We start from the raw sequence: 26,568 nt of genomic DNA, 5'->3' as shown, positions 1-26,568 counted from the left end.
TTTCAAAAACATGTAGTCAATTTCATGCATATGAAATCCGTGGCTCTGATACCACTGTTGGAATTTCATGTCGGGATATGCACGTGTGTTTCAAAATTTTTTTTTCTAAATAACACAATAGAATAAAAGATTAAAATATCTTTTAATCTAAATTATGCATGCATAAAATATAGAACATAAGAATCTACTTCATATACTGAAATTGAACACATACTGAATTTTATGCTAAAATTAAATATGTGATCGAATCACATACATATTTCGTAATTTTTTTCTTCAAATTTAGATCTGAAAGAGAATAGATTCTCCCTTAGTTGTGTAGTGCCTGGCCTCTATGGGTATCCACTCAGGATCAGTCTAGAACAGCCCTCTTTAATGTTGATCTTTCTTCTCTAAGAATAATCATCCTATGAATCTGAACAAAACCTGAATGGTGATCAACACTTTGATCATTTTCTTGATCTTTTTCTTCTCTTCTTCTCTTACTCTTCTTCTTTTGATTACGAAGCAACCAAGATCTGAAAATCAGCAAAGAAAAGGGAACGCCCAAGCTCCTCTTGGGTGTGGATATGGAGGATGCCCAACTCCTTTGGGCATTGGATCCAAAGGGGGGAAGAGAAGAAGGCGTGGGGGGATCTTATGGGAGGCATGGGCTACTGAAAATCTGATGTCAAGAGCTTTAGAGAAGGTCCCTTTAAATACATAAAATGTTTGAATCCTATTCAAAATCAAATAGCCCCTTAATGCAAGTCCTACTTGTATTGAGAATCCTTGTAGCCTTAGATATTTGACTCCCTTTAGGAGATCCATTAGGCACCAACTATTGAAATATTTGCACCCACTTTTTCATACACCACATGAGACCTAGGGGATGCCCCATGCTGGTCCCACATGCTCTCTTTTAAGTGGACACATCCAACTTGATCAAATCAAATGGCACCCCATGCAAACAATCAAAAAAATTGATTAAGGATTTAAATCCTTAATTTATATGATCCAAAACCTTAGGCACCTAATAATTGGAGCCCAATGAATCTAATTTATTTAGATTATTAGAAAGTAATTAATTTGAATTAATCTTATCAAATAAGTAATTCAAGTGCAAAAAAAAAATTGGGTTCAACCATCTGCTAACAAAGTTACCCTGAACCCAATAAGATTTCTCTAAATTCAATTGAGACTTCATAAGCCCAATTGCTTATTCTATATCTAATCCCTTTATTGTGTGATCCCATAGATTCAATTTTATCTGATAGTGAGATATCCTATGATCTCTATCATAATGTTATTGAAACTCTTTTTAGTGGATCGGAATAATTTCACTCTAACTCATCAAGGATTGTCAATCCTGAGTAATCCTAGTGAGCTCTCACAATTCACCAGTGACACCTAGCAGTATGTAGTGACAACCCAATAGAACTGAAAAAGAACCTCAAGGTATAGTTCATATGTGATTCAGTCCCTCTATCTTGAATCTCGACTAGATGGTATATCATGAATAAATCATCAAACCTCATTATCAGTCATGTGATGATTCAATTAGCTCACATCCAATTATGATTCTCATAAAAATTCTTTTTCATTAATCACACTGCTATGACCACAGACTCTCGGACTTAGTCTCTTAAATCCTATAGGACCACTCCTATCTATCAAGGTCGATAGATTCTATCTAGATGTGCATCCTACTCCTACAGTGGATCAACTATCGCCAACATCCACTACAAGGTCTCAATGAGGTCATATTTATATATCAGTCAAACTCTAGTAGCTTTACTATAAGCAGTCGTACCATCGCAGGTCAAAAGACCATTCACACAACTACAACATCGAGACAATCACTGACGATTGATTAAAAATTCAAATGATCTCTCGTATAATCATGCTCAGTACTAGTTATTCTCTAACAACTATCCACACTCATCGCTCAATATTTCTGCACTGTAGATCAGAGACTCATCTATCCCGAAAGAAGTGATCTATATATCGATCTATCTGGATCGATCACCATCCTCATGATGATACTATGATCGAGAGTATTTAAGAATTAATTATACATGCCTCTAATTCTCAACATCACGAGAATATGTATCGAAGTAATAATTCCATGGACAATTCAAAGATACAACACTCTTGAATAAAAATTAAACTTATCCTTTTATTGATCAAATCAATGTATTAAGTACAAAATTGTATCCTAGATTTATTACAATGTATCAGCCATATTGGCTTCTAGGACATACATCTAACACAATATTAATAATAGGATCATTTCATAAATTTTTTCAAGCGTTTATATAACATGATTACATAAGTAGAATAGTTTAAAAAAAATACAAGCAATATATAAAGATAGTCCACATGTCATATTAAAAATAAATACATAAATCAACGCCATTGGGGGCATCTGCACCAGTTGTTTCCTATCTCCTTGCACAATCCACACCGTATAATATTTTGGTACTATGCAATGCAATGCAAAATTATTAAAAACAAATGACTCAATAGGAAATTATTTTGATAATATATCTATAAATTAACATTATTTGGGCAAACTTGTCTTCCTTCTAAACAGTCCATCTATTGTTGAAGAAATAAATGTATAACTTATATAAAAAATAAAATTAAAAAAAAAAACCTTTGATGGCCTCTATGGATGAGGGGTGGGGCAGCACATTGGGTAGTCACGAGGGACTATCGAGAGGAGGAGGGAGGGAGGGGGCTAGGAAGGGCTCCAGGGATTGCCGAGAGGGAGGGGAGCCAGGGATCACAAAGAGGAGGGAGGGGCGGCTGTATGCTAGGGAGGAGGAAGGTGGGCGGGCCAAGAGGAGGAGGGAAGGGTGGCGGTACACTGGTGGGGGAGGAAAGGGGGCAGGCTGAGAGGAGGAAGCACCATCGGAGACCGAGAGGGAGGAGGGGGGTTCTCATGTTGGGGAACGAGAGGGAGAGTGAGGGGGGTTTCTTGCACTAAGAGGTTCTCGCGTCGGGGATCGAGAGGGAAAGGGAGGGAGGGTTCTCGTGTCGGGGACCGAGAAGGAGAGGGAGGGTTTAGATCTATTTTTTCTTTTTTCCAAGTGACGAAGAGCGGGGAGGGAGGGATTTAGTCGGGAGGGTTTAGGCTTTTTTTTTCCTATTTAAAGTTCTAAGTCATCCTATGGTAGGGCGACTCTGTAAGTTATCCTACCATAGAGCGGTTCTCTAGTTGCTGACTTCACATTTCACATGACGTGGAAGATGGTGACTCAGCACACAAAGTCGTCCTATGATAGAACGACTTTATTTCGGACAGTATTTTGATAAATATTTTATCAAGAACATTATTTTCATAATTTTTTTTTAAACAAGCATTAATTTGGTAAAAAATTATAATTCAATGTACTTGGGCATTATATTCTACATCAATTTTACTGCACCACATGCAGTGTATTAAGAATTTCTCTTATAATAAAGGTTGGCTCCTAAAAATATGAATGCCTAACAAAGCTATGGATGACTCTTGTAAGCATCAATTACATCTAAGGTGATATTCAAACAAGATTTTTTATCGATTTAATATTAATTTTTAAAAAAAATTATCAAAATAATATCTTTTTAAAATTATTTATCGAAATGCTGTTCGAAATAAAGTCGCCCTATGATAGGGCAACTTTATATGCTGACTCACCGTTCTTACCGCCAGCTAAGGAACAGATGGCATAAGTCATCCTATCGTAGGGCGGCTCTATAAGTCGTCCTATGATAGGGTGATTCTATAAGTGACGGAGAGAGAGGAGGTGATAGAAATCGAGAATCAGTGAGGGAGAGAGGAGAGAGAGGGATGAGTTCAGAAGAGAAAGGAGAGAGTCGCCCTATCATAAGACGGCTCTATAAGTCGCCCTATCATAGTGCGACTATTGAGCTAGCACCCCTCCCCTTTGCATTCTGACTTCTCCGTGGCCATGTGGCAAATAAAATCATCCTATAATAGGGTGATTTTCTGATGGGCAGCATTTTCCAAAATAGTTTGCATGGAATATTATTTTCGTAAATATTTTTAAAATTAATATTATTTTTGTAAAAATGCTCATTCAAACAGAAAAAATTGTGGTCCACAATTGTGGTGATGAGGCCCATTTTGGGTGGTTCAGTCTGCCCGTTATATTGTCGATCAAATGTTTTGAGCAGCTCTCTTTTGTAATTTCATCTCTTAAAAAAATATATATATATATCTGCTCCGTGGCATTGTTATTCAGATGTGCTGTTGCCCTTTATGGGCTTTGTTGCTGTCACTTGTTGGAGTGGGCCGTTTGGGGATTTAAAAATGTCAGTTTCCGCCTTGCCGATGGTTGAACAGCTTCGCAGCTTGTGGTTCTAGACATTCGCCGATGTGTTGCAGAGATGCGTAATGATGCCCTCAATTGCTTGGCTGGTACCTTTTTCGAGGAATTTAGAACCCGCTCCTCTTTTGTCCAGGCTTTAACAAGTACTCTCTCGACCATTATCATTTAATTTTTAGTCCTCCACACATTTATACAAGATTTGCACACACTTACACTAATATTGTACACGCTTATATTAGCTCTTACACAGCAGTTATATTCTCCCAACAATTGTTATATTGTCCTAGGGCACAATTATGTATGTGTGTATGCAGTTATTTGTAACTATGTACATGTTGAAGAATAGGTGTCTATTGCCCCTAGGGACCAAGGATTAGAGAAATTTTGTTCCGGCAGATTTTGGTAGCGAAGATTGCTTTTGGGGTTTGGGGAAAAAAAAAAAGGTTGTACCTTTCTTCTTTTATTTTTTTTTTTTTTTTTTTTTTGCTTTCCATGGTCAACTGGCATCGCAGTTGCACCCATCTGTACGGTCCTACATATTTTCCTGAGCTGATGATGCTTAGATCTGCGACGAGGCTGATGCTTGCTTTTCCATTGATTTATTTTTTATACCTTGCTCTGTCTCATCATTCTGGGCCAATGATGTTCGTGAATTTTACAATAAGGGTTTGGAAAAAAATGGCCAATTTATTAGCATGAGTGCTTCTTTTTCTGTTGCTTTTTCAAGCAGATCTCCGAAGAAGAGTGCAACACCCTATCCCGGTGGATCGGACAAAGTTCTAAGCCTGGTCCTTTTGACTGGCCCAGATAACAGAACCAACACATCAGGAGATGGCCCAAAAGGGCAGCATGGCTTTTAAAGCATGACCAATTTAAAAAAATCTTTTGGCCAACATGTGCTGGGAAGAGGGATGGGTCGGATTAGGACTCATCTTCCTCCTCTACTAGAAGCCGAGTTTGAGGAGGATTTTGATGCCTGGAGACCACCCAAATTTGGATTATAATCCTATTTAAATCCATTCTGAGCCCCCTTCTACGCCGACTTCAACCCCCACCATGGACCATCACCGGAAGAAATTCATTTTCCTCTTCTTCGTCTTTTGAGAGTTTCCACAGCATTCACTGGAATCGCATCCAATCGTCACTGGAAATAAGGTAAAATTTCTTCTCACTATCTTCTCCCTCAGCCACCAAAATTTAGTTTCCAACTGACTATCATCAGAATTTCTTTGAAAAAATCCGGGCTTAGTTTTCTATTATTTTCCGTCCATTTTCTCTAATTTTTCGACACTGATTGTCGCCGCCGAGTGCTAGCTGAGGTGCCTTCCACTGCACCATCGTGGCCAATGTTGGCAGCAACAGCCACCGCCACTGGCAAATGCTGCAACATTCCCGTAAGAAGGGGAAATTAGAATCCCCTATTCCACCAAAGAAAAGAAAAGAAAAGAAAAGAAAAGAAAAGAGAAGAAAAAAAAAAAAAAAAAAAAAAAAAAAAAAAAAAGAAGAAGAAGAAGAAGAAGAAGAAGAAGAAGAAGAAGAAGAAGAAGAAGAAGTAGAGTGAGTTTCTCTCTCTTCTCTCCCTCCTCTCTTTTCTCACTTTCTCTCTAATCTTTCTTTAGAAAATTCCTCTCTCTACTTTCTCTTTCCAAATTGTTTTTGTCCCTATGGTGTTATTTAATCCAACAATTGATTTGACTGACCCTAATGAAGAGGGGTCCCAACCCATGGCTGACGAATAATGTTTAGCTTCTACCTTAATCACTGTCGAACACTATTAGATTTGATCATCTTTAATTTCTATTGAACCACTATATTCTAGCTAGGTCTTTGATCAAATGTAGTTGTTTCGATTGGGTCAACATATATCATAGAGCATTATCGCCTAGTCAGTCCTATCACTTTAAATCCAAATTGATCCTAATAGAGAAACTTCAAACCATCCTATTGATTGGCCAATATATCCATACCATCTAAGTCTTTATCGAGCGTGATAAGATCTATGAGTCATTAAAAATCTTAAGTAATCTTGATTAGATGAAGCTACTTGATCAAATTGACCCATAATAGTATCACCAGCCTCCACTTTAGCTCTTGTTGAATACTACTAGATTTGATCACCCTTGAACTCTATTAAATCACCTATATCTTGGTCAAATAATGATTAGATAAAATCATTTTGATTGGATCGATCAAGATGTCGGATGCAACCACTTTGTCAGCCCTATGAGGGTGTCCGAATTTAGGATTTTTATTTTTAATTAGTTATGACTTAATATTGATACAAGAATATATTTGAGTAATAGATTTAAAAGTCCCTCTCAGCATTGATGAATCTATCCATTCGTTGCTTCTACATAGATAATAATGAATTATCTTTTTGAGATATTTTATTTAAATAATTTTATTTTTAAAAGTAGATAGTTTAGTTATTAATTTACATATAATTTATGAAATTATATTTCGATTGGAGAGTAAATTTATAATTTTAAGATTTTTAAAAAATTATGATTTATTAGTTTATTATGAAATATACATATATTGACTTGAATTATGATATATATGTTATTTTGTAAAAATATTTTTATATACATCGGATTTGAGCTCTCGGTCTAACTATATTCAGAACCCTGTTAATGGAGGTTATATATTGGTTCTCTAGACTCTACCAATAGGGGGGTTATGCATGGGTATTCTGGATCCTACCAATAGGAGTTGTGTATTGGTATTTTGATTACTATTGTATTCATTATTTCTATTCGAGCCCCACCATAGAGTATAAGTATGATCATAGCTAAAGGATAATAAGTTATATGTGATTTGTTTCAAATTAGATTTTTGGTGATATATGTATATGAATATTTGAAAGAATTTGATTTGCATAAATGAGCATGAAATATATTTCTATATTTATTCATGATATTTATTTATATATATATATATTTTATAATAATATCTAAAATATCAAATTAAGATATTCATTATTTACTAGACTATCGAGCTTATTATCTCTTTTTTCTTTTTAGTTTCAGATACTTAGTTTGAGACATAGGTATTGCTTGGGAGTAAGATTAGAAGCGAAATTTGATAGTATCGATAAAATTGGATTAAGATCTATTATTGTTATTATTACAAAAATTTTAATTGAGAATTGTTTGATGTAAGACTTCTAAATTTTGCTTATTAGTCGAATTGGTTAATTAATTGATTGAATTTAGATTTTTAGTTATCTAAATTAATTTTATTATGATGCATTGATATCGTGCTTTGAATGTCTTATATTTTTGTGAAGAGAGTTCTTCATGGGTATGTGACAGTTGCTACAACTCTTGGTTCACAATCTCAAATTGGGGCATGACAATCAAGACTCATCTTCCTCAACTAGAAGTCGAGTTTGAGGAGGATTTTGATGCTTGAAGACCTTCCAAACTTTGATTCTAATCCTTCTTAAATCCATTTTGAGTCCCCTTTCCACACTGATTTCAATCCCCTCTGCCAAACATCTGAGAGTTTCCACAGAGTTTGTCAAAATCACATCCAATCATCTCCGAAAATAAGATAAAAATCCTTCTCATTGTGCTCCCTCTTCCTTGTCCACAAAGCTTGGTTTCTGGCCATCTATTGCTGGAATTTCTTTAAAAAAACTTGGGCTCTATTTTATGTTATTTTCTATCCATATCTTTTGATTTTCCAGCATCGATTGTCACTGCCTAGCATTGGTCGAGGTGCCTTCCACTGCACCATTATGGCTAGCATTAGCGGCAACAACCACCGCCACCAGGCTACTGCATTTCGAGATGAAAGGGAAATTAAAATCCCTTATTCCATCAAGAATGGAAAAAGAAAGAACAAAGAGAGAAGAAGAAAAAGAAAGAAAAAGAAAAAGAAGAAAGAGAGAGAGTCTCTCTCTTCCCTAATTTCTCTCCCTTAAAAATTTTTCTCTCCACTTTCTCTCTACTTTCTCTCTCTAAATTGTTTTTATCTCCCTAATGTTATTTGATCCAGCAATGGCCTTCTTTTAATAATTTGACAGACCTTAATGAAGAGAGGTCTCCATCCATGGCCTCCGGACAATGTGTCAGCCTCGGCCTTAGTTATTATCGAACACTATTAAATTTAATCATCTTCAATTTCTACTAAACTACTTATACTCTAGCCAAATCTTTGAACAAATATAGTTGCTTTGATTAGATCGATATATGTCATCGGACATTACTGCATAGTTAGCGTTCTTGCTTTAAATTTGAATTGATCTCAATAGAGGAAATTTGAGCCATCCTATTAATCGGTCGGCATGTTCACACTATCTAAGTCTTTGTCAAGTATTACAAAATCTAGTTCTTATTAATCTCTATTGAGTCATTATATTTTAAGTGATCAGATAAAGCTAGTTAATTAAATTGATCCCTAGTGGTATCGCTAGCCTCCCCTTTAGTTCTTGTCAGACACTATTAAATTTGTTCACTCTCAATCTCTTTTGAATCATCTGTATCCTAATCTAACCATGATTATGTGTGTATATGAATATTTGAAAGAATTTGATTTGATTAAATAACCATGAAATATATTTCTATATTTATTCATGATATTTGTTTTGAATATATATCTTATAATAATATTTGAAATATCTATCATTACTTATTAGGCTACTGAGCTTATTACCTCTTTTTTTCTTTTTTGTTTTAGATACGTAATTAGAAATATGAATATTGCTTAAGAGTGAGATTAGAAACAAGATTTGACAATATCAACAAAATTGAATTGAGATCTACTATTATTATTATTATTGAATTTTTAGTTGAGAATTGTTTGATGTAAGATTTTAAATTTGATTATTAATCAGATTGGTTAATTAATTAATTTTTAATTATTTAAATTAATCTCATTATGATGCATTAATATTATGTTTGTAATAGTTTCTATTTTTGTGGAAAGAGTTCTCCATAAATATGCAGTAGTTACTGTGACCTTTGACTCATAGTCTTAGATCCGAGATGTGACAAAGTGATAAGCTTGCTAGTTAATAAAATTTTAATGATTGCAAAATTAGATCTTTCAAGTTATAACTTTTGGCATACGGTCACCATACTGCATATTTTAAAATAACCTTATAACTTAAATAATGCTCAGATTTAGCCCTTTTTTTTCCCTTCAACACTCACCCAACATCATATGTTCTATATATAATATATCATAATATATTGTAGTATTCTACTTCATTTTTTCCAATGTTATAACAATCTAGTATATAATATGTACGGTCACCATGACGCATATTTTAAATAGCCTGATAACTTAAATAACGGTCACATGTTATATTTGACATTGCAGTCCAATATTACAATAAATTATAGCATCATTGTATCAATTTTTATCCGTCATATTCCATGTCATTTTAATGTAACATTCTGCTACATAAATGCTAACTTAAAAATTAGTATTTTAATGTGAAATAGTATAATATTTTATTATAGATAATAATATAAAAAATAATATATCACCTTCTGGAATAACTTTTAACATTCCTATGCCACACATCACCAAAAATATTGCACATCAATGTGTTAATATTATACTATCTTAAACAATATTAAGTGATAATTAATAGCATAATGTAATTTTTTATTATATTTAATAGTATAAATATAATTAATCCAGTACTCCAAAATTATAATATTATTATACCACCATTCATCTGCTGTGTATTTGATGTCATATTTTAGTATTGTATTATAGCTACGCAAATATTACTCAAAATTAATGAAGTAATATGACATTTAACTATAGTTAATGATCACTATAATTCATCATCTCTGAAAATTATCCAAATATATTCTCCAATACAATGAACCAGATTGAAAGGGCAAAACCTTTCTAGCTTCTTGAAAAGCCAACCTTATCGCCAAATAGCTACCAAACAACATCTGCATCCAAACGCTCAATCCTGCTGCAATCATTACATGGGATAACATTATTTTTCCACACTTCATCCCAAAAAAAAAAAAAAATCTTCATCCTCCACGGCAAGCAAAGCACATACCCGCTTAACCTCGTATAAACTACGCCAGCAATAACTTTCCGTTACTCCTATTATCTTAAAAAAAAAAAAAACTTTCGGATGCTCTCCCTTTCGCCTATAATGCTTTCAAGAGTGGTTTAGACGTATAATATGATATATCATGCTTACATCAGCTACAGTTAATCAAAAAATTATATCCTATACGGTGTGCACAACATAACCATGTACACTACCGACCACAGCCGCTTGCCCTTATAGTGTTGCCCCGAAATAAAAACTTGATGAATAAGACTTTAGAAATTAATGACTGTAATTGGCAGCATGCAGAGCCATATGGTGTACACCATATAGGATATAATTTCTCCAATTCCAGGCACTGTATTAGGCCCTCACAAGCACTTCCGTAACAAGAGGTAAAGATAAATCAGAGGCTAAGGTAAAATTCAGCAGCCTAGGAGTCCATATTGACTAATGGCATCACCAACAACACAGGCCCAATCATAAAAATAGGATATTTCTAAAACTGCTTGTTCTCAAGTCTTCTACAGGACCACAGGCAAAAGATTTCTCCCACTGGAAATCTTCCAAATTGTTAATGCATCAATCTAATAGAGTTATCATGCTGTCCTTATCTTTTGATACAAAGTGGCAATTAGGCAAAGAGGGGCAAGAATTGCACTGGATTTTTTAAACAAGAATTAACTCTTAATTTCCACACTGGACTGTCCTGTTGCCTTCAAAGATTGGGTATAAACAAGGACAAAAAAAAGGGGAAGTAAAAAATTGTTGAGGTAACAAACCACCTGGTGATTGAAGCTTTCTATTCATCAGCTCTCCATTGCAGCTGATATTTGTCGCCTATTAATGATAAAAACTGATACGGACAAAGAGATAGTCACACGCTTGTAGGAATCAAACTGGTCATTACAGAAGCTTGAGAATTTCTATAGACAACTAATAATTAATTAGAGTACTTGGAGCTTCCGGAAACAATAAAATTTTCACAACCCTTCAAGACTTGAGAGAATTATGTAAAATTGGACCAAAATTTTGCATCACAAGGAGCAAAATTATAAAATATCACAGCACTTGTAAGAGCTACCAGATGATGATTCAGATCAATTGATTTTGTCCAGAACCCTTATCAAACATTGCTCTAACCACCAACGGCTTTGGAGCTCAGCTCAAAGTTGTTTTGACTTCTTAGCTGCAAGGTGATTGCCGGTACACATGTATGAGAACACAAACTATGCAGACATGGATCACCTTACAAGTGCACCAGGTTTGGCTTGTGGACCATATGGTCAGCCATAACATTGTGCCTCCGAGAAGGAACAGGCTACCATCTCAGTTACATCAAATGAAGATCTGTCCGGATGCCTTATTTCTAGTGTCAGTGGGTAGGGTTTACCAATAAGAAGGCTACATAAATACTATTTTAACAGCACAAAGTCCAAATGGCAAGACAAAAACAGCTTCAAAGCCATATAGCTTCCAAGCCTACCAACAGAGAGACTATGTACAAAAAGGAAAAAAGAAACCATGTTTTTCTCCTCCTTACCCGATCATGAATGAATGTAGTTGCAGGATGCTCCTTTCTTGCAGTGCCCATTCTCATGGAATCTGCATATTCCTCTCTGCCCTCTTGAAGGAGGTCGAGATGACCCTCCCCCACCACTAGACTGAATCCTATTCCACATAGGCCTCCCAGCAGAATGCCCTGAGTCGCTGCCACCCTGACCAGAATGCCTATCTCCAGCTTGTGCTTGAGGAGTGTTCCAGCTGTTCATGTCTCCACCTGATGGATCCCACGTCAGATTCATGTTTCCTTGTCCTGATCGCCAAGTAGACAAGTTTGTATCCATATTTCCTTGTGTTGGTGCTCCCCAGCTAGCATTCTGGTTTGCATTTCCTGATGGCGGTGTTACCAATCCTGGATTTGGGTTCGTATTGCTCTGTGGGAACGTGCCCCAACCAGGATTTACTGTCATACTTCCCTGCACCTGTGCCCCCCAGGCAGTACCAGGGCTTGGGTTTCCCTGAAATGGTGTTCCCCAAGCTGGATTTGCATTTGTATTTCCCGGTGCTGCTGGTACCCAACCTGCATTCACAACCATATTTGCCTGAGGTGGTGCCCCAAAACCCATGTTCAAATTTGCAAACCCTTGAGCTGGTGTTCCCTGAGAGACGTTCATATTGCTCTGAGCAATCAATCCCCAGCCCATGTTCATGTTGCTTTGTATTGTTGTTGCCCAGTTCATATTTGCATTTCCCTGTGATCCTGGACCCATGTTTGGATTTTGTGGGGCTACTCCCCAGAAAGTGTTCTGAACATGGGCTACAGCACTGAGGCCTGCATTTGATGATTGAGCAGGTTCAACAGATGCACTTGCCTCACACTGAGAAGATGCCAAAGGCTTAGAACCATCTGACAAGACAAAATGAACATTTTGACTGTCACCAAAGGTAGAATTGGCACCACCACTCCATTCAGAAGAAATCATTTTAATTGCTGGAGCATGCATCAAATGCTCGATGCACTTCCCATCCGATGGTATTCGCAAATTATGAGAATTGATGCACTCAGGAGCTGCGAGGCTTGGCTCTGGCCTTGGGGATTGATTTTGTTCTGATCTATTCTCAGCAGATGGGGGATTGGGACACGAGCTGTCAGGCTTTTGTTTTGGGGCGGAATAAGATGCCCAGCCTAGAGATTCAGACCCTAAATTAGGGCCTGAAGAAATTTCTGATTGCGGAGCTGATTCAGGCTCCAATGCATCAGATTCAGTGATCAGATTCGTATCACGTGCATCAACAACAGAACAAGGATCTGATCCCCTGCCATCTACCAATGACTTTCCAGTTTTATCAGCAAAGCTGTCATGTGCTTCAGCCCACTTTTTGCCAAGACCATGTTGACCTTGCCAGACTACACGACGGTCCTGCCTGTCATTCAACTGGGAAGGGACTGTCTCACTGCATTCAGAAGATAAAACATCACCTGATACCTGCTCGCTTCCTGAAGCTGGACATGTGTAATCACTCTGTGGGCACTGGTTCTTGTCCAAGCCACCAGAAAGCTGCGTATCAGTACTTGGAGGAATGACTTCATCCCCATAAGGCAATTCAAGAGATGGTAGGTTTTCCAAAGTCATCGATGACTCATGTGCAGAAGGCTTTTTCTGATGACTGGATATCTGAAATTTTCCCCTATTAACTGCCTTATCTGAAAGTTGGGAAGACCCCATGGTGTCTACCACTTCAGCTGTATTTGGCATTGAGGCCATTGCAGCAGGATGAGGATTACCACCATCTGCAGTGACAGTTTGCTTAAGCATATCAGTTACAGCACTTGAACCCGATGGCCCAACAGAATCTGACATAGTAGTTTTACTAGACATACCACTTGAAGAGGAAGACTGGTGTGCTTCATTGCTACTTGGAGTGGTACCCCTGCCAGAGATCATGGGTTGAACAGAAGCACTTGAAGGGAGAGAGTTGTTTAAAGCACCTTGCTCACATGTCGAGTCTCTGCTGCCCAACTGTGGTGCTGTAGGAAGATTAAATGAATCATTTTTCCATTGATTTGAAAATTCACTTGTTTGGACCTGAGACATATCTTCAGAAGACTGGTGACTTGAAGAACTCCATTGAGGATGTGGCTTGTCATAAACCTGACTCGTAGGGTGTGACCCCATGGGTTTGTTTGAACCCCAATTACTTCCATGGTCCTGAATTCCATTCCATCTACCAGAATTTCCTCCTCGACTGCCACTACTTTGATGGGATAGTGGTTGATAAGGACTCCCAGTAAATGATGCTGCCGTTCTTGCACCATTCCAACCTTGCATTTGCCCTGGCCCGGCATTCATACCCTTTGATGATCCCTGGTCTCTCGAAGAGGTTCCAAAACCTCCCTCGTTAGGATTGATAACTTCTGTCTTTGGTGCAGACCAAGCAGATGGCCGAGTAACAAACCTATCAGCTTTTGCCGCCTCATTTATACCAGGGGTAGATAAATTAGCATCATTCCGACTGGCTTTCCAATTTGCTACATTCTGCTTGTCGTCCGTTAAACTATTATGTGCAGGTTCACACTGTGGTAAGTCATTTCGGAACTTCCCACTCAGTGCATCAGTCAACAAAATAGAGTCTTCTTGCTTCTCAAAAGTTTTCCAAATCCTCAAGTTGGTAGGGAAGTATCCAGTCGTACTCCACTTTCGCAACTGCACCATCGAAAAGGGGCCTTGGATTTTCCCAGATGGATCGTGATAGTGCCAGATCTTCTCAGACTCACTTGCATTAGATGGTACTGCAACACCAGTTGATAGAAATGCTGTTGGAGTTCCTGGTTGAACACCAGATGACTGTCCAGGTCTTAAACCGTGCTGGTTATTATCCCAAGCACCAGTTTCCAAACCAGTTGCATTTGTTGGAGTTTTTGGGGGTTCCCAACTTCTTGTCTGGTGCACATCATTTCCTTGTTTCCAAGATGACTCATTTGTTATACCAACCCTACTAGCAGATTTATTAGATGCACCTTCAGTCAGTATACTTCTACTTGACTCCCCAATGTTTGAATTTTTTCGTGAATCATTCCAGTTATCACCAGAAATGGAAATTCCTCTTCCAGGAGAAGTTAGTTCCTTTCCTTTCCTAAGGAAGGCAGAGGCCCTCGATCTACTGTAGTGATCTGCATGCACTGCAAGCAATTTATCATAAGAATTATAAAATGAAAACAACACAGGCAAAGCATAAAGGTTACACAAATAAGACAGTCAAAATTTCAAATTGAAATATACCGTGTCTTTTACTATCTGGTTCTTCCTCTTCCTCAGCTGTTTCATAATCTGGACTCATATGTGGGTCAGCATGTATTTCAGGAACTTCATTTAGCCGACGATTACGATCTTCAGGCATATTCAGAAGCCGCAGTTTTTCCACACATTCTCTTAGTGTAAGTCACAGTTAAGGAGTGCTTAAACATTCGTTTGTTATGTTCTTTCAGTGTTAAAAATCAAACATGTTCAATATACACAATGGGCTACATACAAAAGAATTATGAAAAACTAGTTCTTTTGCCAGAAACTAGAATTTATGTGGCATAAAGAAGCAGAATAACATTTAATAAAAGTCTGCCTTGCTAGAGGTACCATGTCCCAGCAAATATATTCACAAAAGCACCAAAGTATATCAACTTTGGCTCCTTGACACATGGAGGTATTAGGAGTTACATTATCAATGATCAATCTTTCCCAAACGACTAATATTATTGATTTCTTGACTATATGTTTCTGTGACAGACATGAAAGAAAAATCATGCACATGACTTTGTCATATGCATAGTACATCCAACTTAAAGGACCATCAAGTTTAACAGAAATGGTATAGTATTCACATATATAATGATAACAATGGCCAATAATTTACTAGTGAAGAGTATGGCTAAACTAAAGAAAGGGCTCAGAGAAATACATGCCAGTTTTGAAAAGCTTTACATAATAGTTTCCAAATCCTTTGGTCTGAAAATTGTCTGGATCGGATTTGGATGACTCATGCAGTTTAGTCATGAACAATTTCCAGTACTCATTGGTTTGTGAATCTTAAACATTATTACATTAAAGAACATGCAAAAGATTCTTCTGAATGCTGAAATATCCCTTCTCCCAATCTTTTGTTGGAAACTTAGAGCCTCATTGAATCATCCGATCGTGGATCATGGCAATGCTCACAATTGCTGCTTGAACTTCCTTTAAAAATGGGCCATGTTACTTAAAGTAGCAGACATAAGGTCATCCTTCAATGAAATGACATGAGGATAGATTCCAACCTGAATGTTAAGCCAATATATAATAAACAAGAGCACGCTTTTGGCTAATAATATATAAAAGCATGCTAAGTTTAGCCTAAATATTGACTTTTAATGCATTATGCATAGATATATTTTTAGCTAACTATGAATCAGCAGTCTTTTATCAGGGAAAAAAAATTCTGAATAGAACTTTGATTTCATCACTCTACTGATTAGCAATATCATGTGCCTGTTACATGCCAGATTTAACTCTGCACACACCCTTTTATGGCAGCACTAAAAGTCATTGAAGGAAGCAGCTGGTCATATTCCAGCAGTCCCACCAACAGATGTAGCATCAACGATAACAATATATCATCACCTGAAGCACTTTATTTTTCATTACTTTCATAGATCATTATTTAAGAGTAAAAAATCACACAAAATGTTTTGCATTGAAATCTTGATAATGCATGATGAAGACTAGTAAAATTTTACTAAGTCGGATCTCCATGCTCACAATGGGAAATAGCTTACTCCACAAAACTTTGAGATTCAATCAGAACAATAATAAAATTGTATGTTACTTAAATTTCCACAAACTGTGAGAAACATAGAGAATGAAGAGTAGCCAGAACGGAATCTACTCAAGAAATCTGGTATGTGATGTATGTCTAAGATAAAGATTTCTAAAAGCAATGAAGGAATGCAGCTTGTGAAAAATGAAGTTGGAAGCAACTTAGAAGATGCGCAAATGAAAATAAAGAAGAGCAGTGGCCATGAGGGGCAGAAACCAAAAGTGGATGGCCCACAAGGAATACATATGTTGAGGCCTGACCTTTTCTACTTGGTCCCTGGACAAATCTTCATCTCTACCTGTGCCTTAAATCACTTTTCCTCCTCTAACTATTTTAGTATAATTCAAATGGCACACTGCCCAAGCAATCGCACCAAAAACTCAAAATGGTGGAACGACACCACACATGGATAGGTAGGAATGAACATCAGTTTCATTGCCTGATTACAAATTCCCGTGAGGACCATCAGAAAATGTGCTTTATCCACCTGAAAAGTGTGAGAAGAGTGAATGGGAGGGCAAGGGAGGAGGAGGAGGAAAGGGGGGGTGTGGGGAGGAGGGGAGATGATTTTAATTTTGTTTAGGCATGGCAGCATGCAAATGCAACAGCACAATTCTGGAGAGATGCCTGCCCACATAAATGCATCAAAAGCATATGCATGCATACACAAACCCACCACCCATACACTCACATATTAGCTTGTACACCCTAGAGAATAGAGATAGGAAGCCATCGTGTAAATGCATAACTATTGTCAATAAAAGGTCAATCAGTACATAAAACTCCTTCAGGATGCTGTGGGCATATGTTTGACAGGCACAAAATAGCTGATCAAGCCAGTATTCTTATGAACATAAAAATAAATGGAAATATCAACCACTCGAATAACCAGCATAACATGACAAAGTTAATATAAAATTACAAATAATACCATTTGGCATTTTAGGGCGAAAGGATATTCTTTACTACGACCCTTTTCACTTGCACGATCACGAAGATGAGCAAGTCGTAACTTCTCGCTTTCCAACCACTGCATGATAATTTCAGGCATTCAAGTAAAGAAAGCATCCTATAATACTGTTAACTTCTCCATAAAAGTAAATATATATTAATGGTATTAATACTCACATCATTGACCCGGACAGCCTGTAAAGCCCGAGCTTTCTCCTGAACCTCTCCCTATGAACATTGAAATGGAAGCCCTTTCAGGTATTTTCTTGAAATTAGATCAAGCTCAGGTGTAAGAGTAGGAGTTAAAAATAGTATACCACAGTCAGTCGACTGATAAATCCACATTTTATGCTTTGCCTTAGGCGTTTACATTCCTCCTAGAACAGCATAGTAGCCAGTTAGAGAAAAGGACAATTTAGAAGCATCTTTTACAATACAAGAAGATTTTAATATCTTGAGAATCCTAAAATATTCTGACGTTACTAATGTCATGGCAGCATAAAATAGAGAAACACAAAGATACCTATACCTATGCCTATATCTATATCTATATCTATATATATATATATGTATATATATATATATACATATATATATATATATGTATATATATATATATACATATATATATATATATATGTATATATATATATATACATATATATATATATATATGTATATATATATATACATATATATATATATATATGTATATATATATATATACATATATATATATATATATGTATATATATATATATATCCACTGGTCTGTACTCATCCATAGCCCATAACAATAGGCATGGACCCCTCTTTCATAAAATCAGCCCAAGCACACTATCAGCATGTTACATCATGGTATAGTCGCTTACAGGCATTGGTGTGTCACATGATACCTTTGGAATGTGTATCAAGGCAAAGCACTCAACAACAAGGAAAAGCAGCAAGAAGTATTATCACAAAATTAATTAACAAATATTGCAGTCAAAGCAGCATGCCTCGGATAGCATAACATGAACATCAGGGCATCACCCAGTACATATTGAATCAGAGAATTATAATGACAAATGAAAACATTCTATATCTATAATATCTGTTCAATTGGTCTATGCCTTCATATGTTACTTGTCAAATTACAATACCTTGTGGACTTTATATAGTGGTTCAATTAAGTAGACATGATTTTTGTCACATTACTTATGGGTTTATGGTCATGGAAACAAAATTCATGACACATATATGCAACAGTCAGTACTCCATTAGAGTTGACTATATTTCAACTTTCAATTTTTTTACTTGTTCCTATTTATATTTTTTGAAAACATTCAGAAAGAATCTCACAGCCCACAATTCAATCTACAAACCAGTCAGATCTGACCCCTCTCTATCAAGGTTTGCTACATCAGTATCAGCCCCAAACCGATGCCAACCTAGTACAGGGCCAATTAGACATACCGAGTGTCGGTAGATCCCCTATACCACGTATCGGTATCGAACCATGATGGCATAGAATGCCTTGTACTACCCGGTTTGATACGGTATGGCAATCCTTGCCCTCTATGATTTAAAACTAAATCACAATATTGAAAGGCAGGAGTTTGCATGTTTGCAACATATACACATAAAAGAACCTCAAAACATGTTCACTTGTAGGTCTATAAACTAGGAATAAAGTATAGTGAGATGAACCATTAAAACCTTATAGTCAAATAGAAAGAAGAAAGCGTACAGAAAATATAATGGTAAGAGAAACTAAATAGGGTAACAAAAGCATCTGATCCACGAATATTAACAATTATTCACCTCAGTGAACTCCTGATTTGAAATGATATCAATGGTTATTAGCTCCGTCTTGTCTAAATTTAGTATCTCCAGCATTACATCTGTTGTCTTCTTTCCACTTTTATATTTATCTGCTGCTTTGCATGTCCCTGAATAAGAGAAGGTGGATATTTTAAATCTTAAAAGATCACAGTGCTCAATTGTTGTCCATACTATTTGAAAGGAAAAAATCAAAAAGAATTAGTAACAACTGTATCTACCTTTAACTTGCACCAGGCGATATACATCTTGTCTTTGACCAACACCACAAATCCGTATTCTAACAAATGATCCAATGACCTTCTCATTGAATGTATCAATATCATCAAGCAAATCTTCCATCAGGTTGCGACGCAAGTATATTAATCTGATGTTGTGAACATCAATTGCAGCAAAATCATCAAGATTGGTCTGTGGTTCTTTTCCTTCAACCTTTCTACGTGATTTCCGTCTATTATCAGAAGTTGTCATAATTGAGGCATCACTATTTCCTTCAACATCCATTGGGTCAGGATCTACGACTCCTCCTTGATTGTCATCTGTGTCAAGTGGTGAAGCCTCTTTCATCAGAAAATGTGATTCAAGAAGTTTAAGCATTTCAAAATGTCCCACACGTGACTTGCCAAATAGATTTTCAAGCCTTGAATCACAAATAATTTGGCTTTTTCTGCGACGATCACGAAGATTGTTTCGTTTTATATATTCAAGTAAAAGTGCCTGAACATCAAATTGGGATAGCTCAGATATATCACCATCCTTCATGTGTGCCACAAATTCTAACAGCTCATCTGAAGCCCAACTAATGTCCTTGCAGGTAGATGTCCCTGTATTTTCAGGTTCTTTCGCTAAGCCCTCCTTGTTAGTGGTTTTCCGAGATCCCTTTTTCCCCTTCTTCTTTGCAAAGATGCTTTCTTCATTCTTCCTAGGAGAAATTCTTTCTTCAGGGTGCCCAGAAGAGCTGTCGGAACTAGCTTGTTGGTCATTTTTAGCATCACAAAGATCGTCAGTGGACTCCACATTGCGAGAGATTAAACTAGAATCCTTCTGTGGAGTTCTAGCTCTCTTCAGTTCTTCTAATGTCAAGGACAACTTTCCTTTCAGATCTAACCAATAGTCCTTGAACAAGAATTCCCAGCTGCTTCTATCATCAAAATCTACTCCATCCTGGATAAGAAATTCATGCAAACAAAAGAACAGGATAAGTCACAAGATACTAAAGAATCACGAGACTAGCAAGCATCAACTAGTTTTGCTACATGATATAACATAATATATCTATTAGCACAAACATCGTCTTTTACCATAATAATCTGATAACAAATTATACCCAAAAGAATAAACAATCTGATAACAAATTATACCCAAAAGTATGCTGATAATACAAGCCACATCCATACAAAGCACAGTTCAAGAATTTATTTTTAGTTCTGACAAGGGGCATATGTTTTCCATTTATCACTAGTTACCAGAAATGGATTTACACTCAACTAAATATCCAGAGACATCTATAACAACCACTTTGCATCTTCCTTCTATTTCCTGTTCTCTATTTTTGAACAATTGAGATACTCCAGAACTATTCTAACTCTGAAACACAATGAACTGTGCTTTTGGGAAAGTGAATTTGCTCTTTCCATGAGGCGGGCTGTGCAGAGGATGAGTAATAACTATGTAAAATGAGAATTTACAGAATCTTAGTGTCCAAAAACAGAAGAACAATGTCACATGAGGCAGGTTGTGCAGAGGACAAGCAATAACAATGTCAAATGAGAAATTACAGAAACCTAGTATCTAAAAACAGAAGAATATAGTCCAATGAATACAATATCAATAGAACAACATTAAAAGAATAGAAAAAAGTAATATTTTAAAAGTTTCTGATGAATCTACAATAAGTTTTCAGAAGAGAACATCAGTGGAACAGCCTAAATAAAATCAAAGACTGAAGCATTGGGTATTATATCATGACCATCAAGGACTACTTTTGAATGATTTGAAGTAACAAGCGGACCTGCTTTCAGCATCCACAGATGAGTTTTGACCCATCTAAACACCATGGGAGCAGCTAGCAGTTTATAGGAATAAGCTTTCTTGTCATGCAAAGAAAATATAGGAGAACAATTCATATTTTTTAGTCAAATTTGTCAGTTAAATGCATCTTAACAAATCCAAATTTTCACAACATCTTGAGAAACATTATATTTGCCAACCATCCACAAACTTCTGGGCTAACACGTTTTTCTGATAATTTTTAAATGCAAAAAAAAAGGAGATTTTAATAACTATTAACAACAAATTTGGCAAAATGCAAGCCAGATCATAGCTATTCACTTCCTGGGTTGAGTCAATTTACATAAAGGAAAACCTGTACAAAAGCTTCTAATACTTTTCGAATGCAATGACATTGATTTTGAAAATATAAGCATAAAATAAGTTGAAGAAAGCAAACCTTTTTCTCATTTCCATGCTCATTTGTTTCTATGAGCATCACGGTGCTCATGCATGTTTCACAGAAGCCTTTAGTTCCCCTGACACATATAAATCTAGCTTCTCTGATGCATCCTTTACATAAAGAATACGTACACGTATAGCAGATGTAATGTGAGGATTTTTCACAGATGTTACAAATATGCCAACCTGATCACAATTGAGAAAATCCCAATGTTAGGAAGGTTGCTATGCCAAGGTAAGATATTACTAATGAAACAAAGTAATGATTTATATCAAACAAGAGAATGGAATATAATGAAATAAATATATAAAATGCAAAATCAAGGCGGTCCAATACAGCATTTATATTGTTACAATGGAAATATTCAACAAGAAAGCAAATGTATTTGAACATCAAGACAAAAACATGAATATTATAAATTGATAGCAAAAGAAGAAAAAGTAAATTTGTAAGAAATAATCAGCCAAATAAAATAGCTGGAGTCTTCCACGTAGGATTCCCCTTCTGCCTTTTACTCATTCACATGCTCTCAATTTATTGCTTTTTTTTTTTTTGCCTTTTCTTTTTCTAACTACCAACTTAATTAACAAATTATTTTCATTAAAATAGGTTTCTGACATTTCATTTAGCATTTCTAGTTGTTCTACATAATTTATTTTTCACATGTCATTATATTTCAAAAAAATCACTGGAACTTAATAGCCACCACTACATTAATCATTTGAATTTACCTTGCACGGAAGTCCAACATAAAATACAAGCCGAGCGAGGATATCGACATGATGTACCCTTACACTAAAGCTCATTATATCTATCGAGGACCAATACTTATCTTTCTTAATTTCAGATGTCAGTGCCATGACTTGTAACTTCATATTGTCATTTTTTATTTAAATGATCTATTTCACAACACTGCAAGGAAAGATTGCTGCCTCTAACTTCATATCACATAGATATAAAGATATTACATCAACTATTCCTATGAAGCATTTCTTACACTCATTCGTGCCTAGTGTCTCATGCATAAAGATGCATAAAGAGCAGTCTTACACAACAAGGTCATGCAAGTTATATATTTGATTCCCTCATTCTAATATATTAAAAATTGTTTCTAATATGCCATTAATTGTAACAGAAATTAAGAAATATTGACCATAATTCGAACTAACAACAGATTATCTTAAATTGTTTCATCAGTTTGAGATTTAAACTTATATGATAACCTTGGTCTTTTGATTTAAGTCCTATAAGTGTCATGTCTGCCCAATAGTTAAATGTACACTTAGGGCCTGTTTGGATATCAACATAGGATGATCACAAATAATCCTTTTGCAGTTAGCAATGGGAATAGCTCAATAGAGAAATCTTACAGCTCCTAAATCCCTATATATTTGGGAAAATGGAAACCATCTTTCCAGAGGGGAATCTCTTATCGCAAAAAACCAGCAACTGCAATCTTTCAGCATGCTCCCTTAGCCAACCAGACTGCTCTTTCCTTCAACTCTTTGAGATGATGACCACGGTCACTTAACTTTATGGAAGATAAGATATTCAGGCATCCAAACATCCCCTTATAGGTTCTTCATTCTCATATGTGTTCCACATATTCATCATTCAACCTATGTGTTTAGCACATACCAGATAGAGTCTAATTTCATGAAAGATTCCAGTCCAAATCGCAGTTAGCATAATATTTTCTTTTGTTTTTATTTTCTCTCACTTTCATATGCATGAGCATTGTAACAATTAATCACATGCCCACCTTGCAATGGCAGTTGTAACTTCAACTGCATGAGTCACTGGTGGAACACATTTCTATCATACTATCTTCCAAACTTCTGATGGTTTTTCTTTCTCTTCATAAAATCTCAACATTTCTGCCAACAGTATAATATGCCAAATGATGACCCAACTGATGCTTTTTACCTTTTCAATAATAAATACAAATTTGGATACTATTTTACTACTCACAGACATCGGCATAATTATGATAAATAATAACATATTAAAAGTCTAAAACCCCTCAAATTCTCATGATGTTAATTTTGTTTGGTAGAGATGATGTTAATTATTTCAAGAGTCCTCCCAGACAATTCTACTTTATGTTGTTTATTCCAATTATAATATCATTACCACAAATCATTATGACATCGGATTTAGTGGAACAGCAAAGCATATATAGCACATAATAACAATATTTATTGCATTATAACCAAGCTGCTGAAGTTATATCTTGCTCATCTCATGCTTTGCTACTAAGTAGCCAATGCTAATCCCAAAAGCAGTCTTCATGAATACTACAACAAAGGTTGATGATTCCTCATAGACACAAGTAGATATTTTGAGTTTCACTCAAGTTCCTTATGGATGCAATGACCTCAATATCATAGATCATGAGACATTGTAAGTAGCACAGCAAAATGTTATTGGAATACCATATCTGTTCTTACAAGCTTCCACTATCAATGTGAGTCACACACTTTTATCTTTGAATGCAAAATATACCAACTACCACTTGGACATTCAATTAGAATTCTTGAATGATCCATTCTTCTATCTATTAACCCTAGGGAACCACAGCCATTGGGAAAATTTAAATTCCTGAGCTGCTTGCAAGATGTACAGGAAATGAAAAGTCAGATGTTGATGAATGCCCTTCAACCAAGCACAAAACGAATCCTTGAACGTGATCATCGCACAATGCAGCTTCAAAACAAGCTATAATTTTGATTCCAAGGTTTACATGCGGAAAGAAAAAGATGGGGTATGAGCAAGATGGCAAAGTGTACCGCAGTTCCATCGCCCCTTTGCCCGGAAGAAGGCCTCATCCCGATTAACACATGAAGGGTGATACACCTTTGGACAGCCCCTAGAAGCAGGAAATAGGTACAAACATGAGAAGGATCAGAAAGCATAACCTACATCTCAAAGCACGAGAGAAATGAGGCCCGCTCACCTACGATCACAGACCACGAGATCACCCCCATCAAAGCATATGAAACACACTTCCTCCTCTTCTTTCCTCCTCACCAGAGCTCTCCCAACGTGTGCTTTTTGTGGTCGACCTCGCTTCCACCTCCCTCCACCTCTCCTCACACGCCCTATTGGGGACTCCGTGGCTTCCGCAGATATCTGCTCATCCTCTTCTTCAACAACGGCGTCGCCGCCACCAAAAGGAGAGATGGTAGCCTCATCAGTCTCAGAGGCGAGATCTTTCTTCTTTTCTCCTCCTCCAGAGGATGAGGGGGAGCCCAGGCTACGGGGCTCAGCCTGGGGCTCCATCGCGTCAATGGCCATCCGTGTGGCCCCCACTTCTAGGACATCATCACCGCCGGCGATGCCAGATGTGGTGGCCGCATCAGGCCAAAAAACAGGACCTTCCTCATCCTCCGCATGGGAAGATGGGGATGCCACAGGGGAACTACGGCATGGGAGATCCACCTGAGGTTCCACCATATTTACAGCCATCCGAGCAAAGTCTTCTTTCATGACATCATCACCTTCGGCATCGCCACCAGTGGCGGCCACATCAGTCTCCAAGATAGGAGCTTTCTTGTCTTCTCCTGAAGAGGGGGGCAAGAACACCGCAGGGGAACCCGGAACCGCTGGATCCTCCTGGCGCTCCAGCACCACATCGACAGCCATCTGAATGGCCTCTTGCTCCAAGGAATCATCACCTCCGGCAACGCCGCAGGTTGCGGCGGCATCCGTCTCCAAGGCGGGGCACTTTTCGTCTTCTCCGAAGACGGACGAGGGGGAGAGCGCAGGGGAAACAGGTAGCTGCGAGCCCTTTGCCGCTTCCCGGTCCTCCCTCCACTCGCATGAGAGAATGCCAGCCTCGCCAACCACCGGCGGGGGCGGTGGGTTCTCCTCGCTCAATTGGTTCATCGGCGGAGGCCCATGAACCTCTTCTTCTTCTGGTCCTCCCATCGATCGATGGCCGGGGAGCAACAGAACTGACCTAGGGTTTCAGCAAAAACCCTAGCTCTCTCCCTGGTTCGATCCTATCGAAGGAAGAACGGGGAGGGTTCTGATTAGGAGACGAACGATGCGAGGGGGCGTCCTGGCATTTAATATTTATACCCGCATGGGGCCGTACCGCACGGCGGATTAAAAAAATATAAATAAAATAATTTAGACTTTTATTTTCGAGCCAAAAAAAATTTATGATATATAACCTGTCTTAAAAATTTACCCCACTCAGTCCTTCGGATATTAGGATTAGAAATGATTCGAGCCATGCCCAAATAAAATCAGGTCGAGTTTGAGCTCAAATATATAATTTTTTTTATTTTCAGATAAGATTAGGAATAGATTCGAATCGGCATAACTGCATACTCAAATAAAATCCGATCGAGTTTGGACTCAAATATAGAGCTTATTTCATTTTCGAATCGAATTGAGCTGGGACCTATCATTGGCCTAACCCAAGCCAGACTGCAATCTTGGGCCCAAGCCCGACGGCCTCCCTAATCAACCTGAGGCCACTATTGACATCCCCACCGACAAGTAGGGCTAGAAGTGGACCGGATCGGATCAGGTCAGACCTCAGCCCGAGTCTAGTTCGAAATTTTTTATTTGGTTTCGGGCCGGGCTTAGGTCCGAAAATTTTTAAAAGACCCAGACCCGAGCTCGGTCCA

General features: G+C 37.2%; 1 protein-coding gene across 3 annotated transcripts; it reads right to left on the bottom strand.

Moving 5' to 3' along the window:
• Positions 1 to 11,405: 11,405 nt before the first annotated feature.
• Positions 11,406 to 25,993, bottom strand: LOC105035589 (uncharacterized). 3 transcript variants are annotated; one of them, XM_010911192.4, is made up of 11 exons: positions 24,885 to 25,993; positions 24,718 to 24,797; positions 21,926 to 22,113; positions 19,698 to 20,640; positions 19,459 to 19,586; positions 17,973 to 18,032; positions 17,833 to 17,883; positions 17,664 to 17,734; positions 15,138 to 15,292; positions 13,739 to 15,037; positions 11,406 to 13,648 (listed from the first exon to the last, which is right to left on the bottom strand). In XM_010911192.4, exons 1-11 carry the CDS (start codon positions 25,856 to 25,858, stop codon positions 11,901 to 11,903), a joined length of 5,697 nt encoding a protein of 1,898 aa, XP_010909494.1. In that variant the 5' UTR covers positions 25,859 to 25,993; the 3' UTR covers positions 11,406 to 11,900. The 3 variants fall into 3 exon arrangements, with proteins under 3 accessions (XP_010909494.1, XP_010909492.1, XP_010909493.1); XM_010911190.4 differs by having other exon boundaries at positions 11,406 to 15,037; XM_010911191.4 differs by having other exon boundaries at positions 11,406 to 15,028.
• Positions 25,994 to 26,568: the final 575 nt, after the last annotated feature.

Source organism: Elaeis guineensis, chromosome 12 (assembly GCF_000442705.2).
Source record: "Elaeis guineensis isolate ETL-2024a chromosome 12, EG11, whole genome shotgun sequence".
Lineage (NCBI taxonomy): Eukaryota > Viridiplantae > Streptophyta > Magnoliopsida > Arecales > Arecaceae > Elaeis > Elaeis guineensis.
Note: the sequence above shows the minus strand (reverse complement) of the source record. Positions and strands in the feature narration are given on the sequence as shown.

Coding starts and splice junctions, on each gene's coding strand:
- LOC105035589 (XM_010911190.4), bottom strand. CDS start 25,858: ATGGGAGGACCAGAAGAAGAAGAGGTTCATGGGCCTCCGCCGATGAAC. Junction 24,798..24,884: donor CTCGTGGTCTGTGATCGTAG/GTGAGCGGGCCT, acceptor TCCTGCTTCTAG/GGGCTGTCCAAAGGTGTATC. Junction 18,033..19,458: donor CAAATCAGGAGTTCACTGAG/GTGAATAATTGT, acceptor ATGCTGTTCTAG/GAGGAATGTAAACGCCTAAG.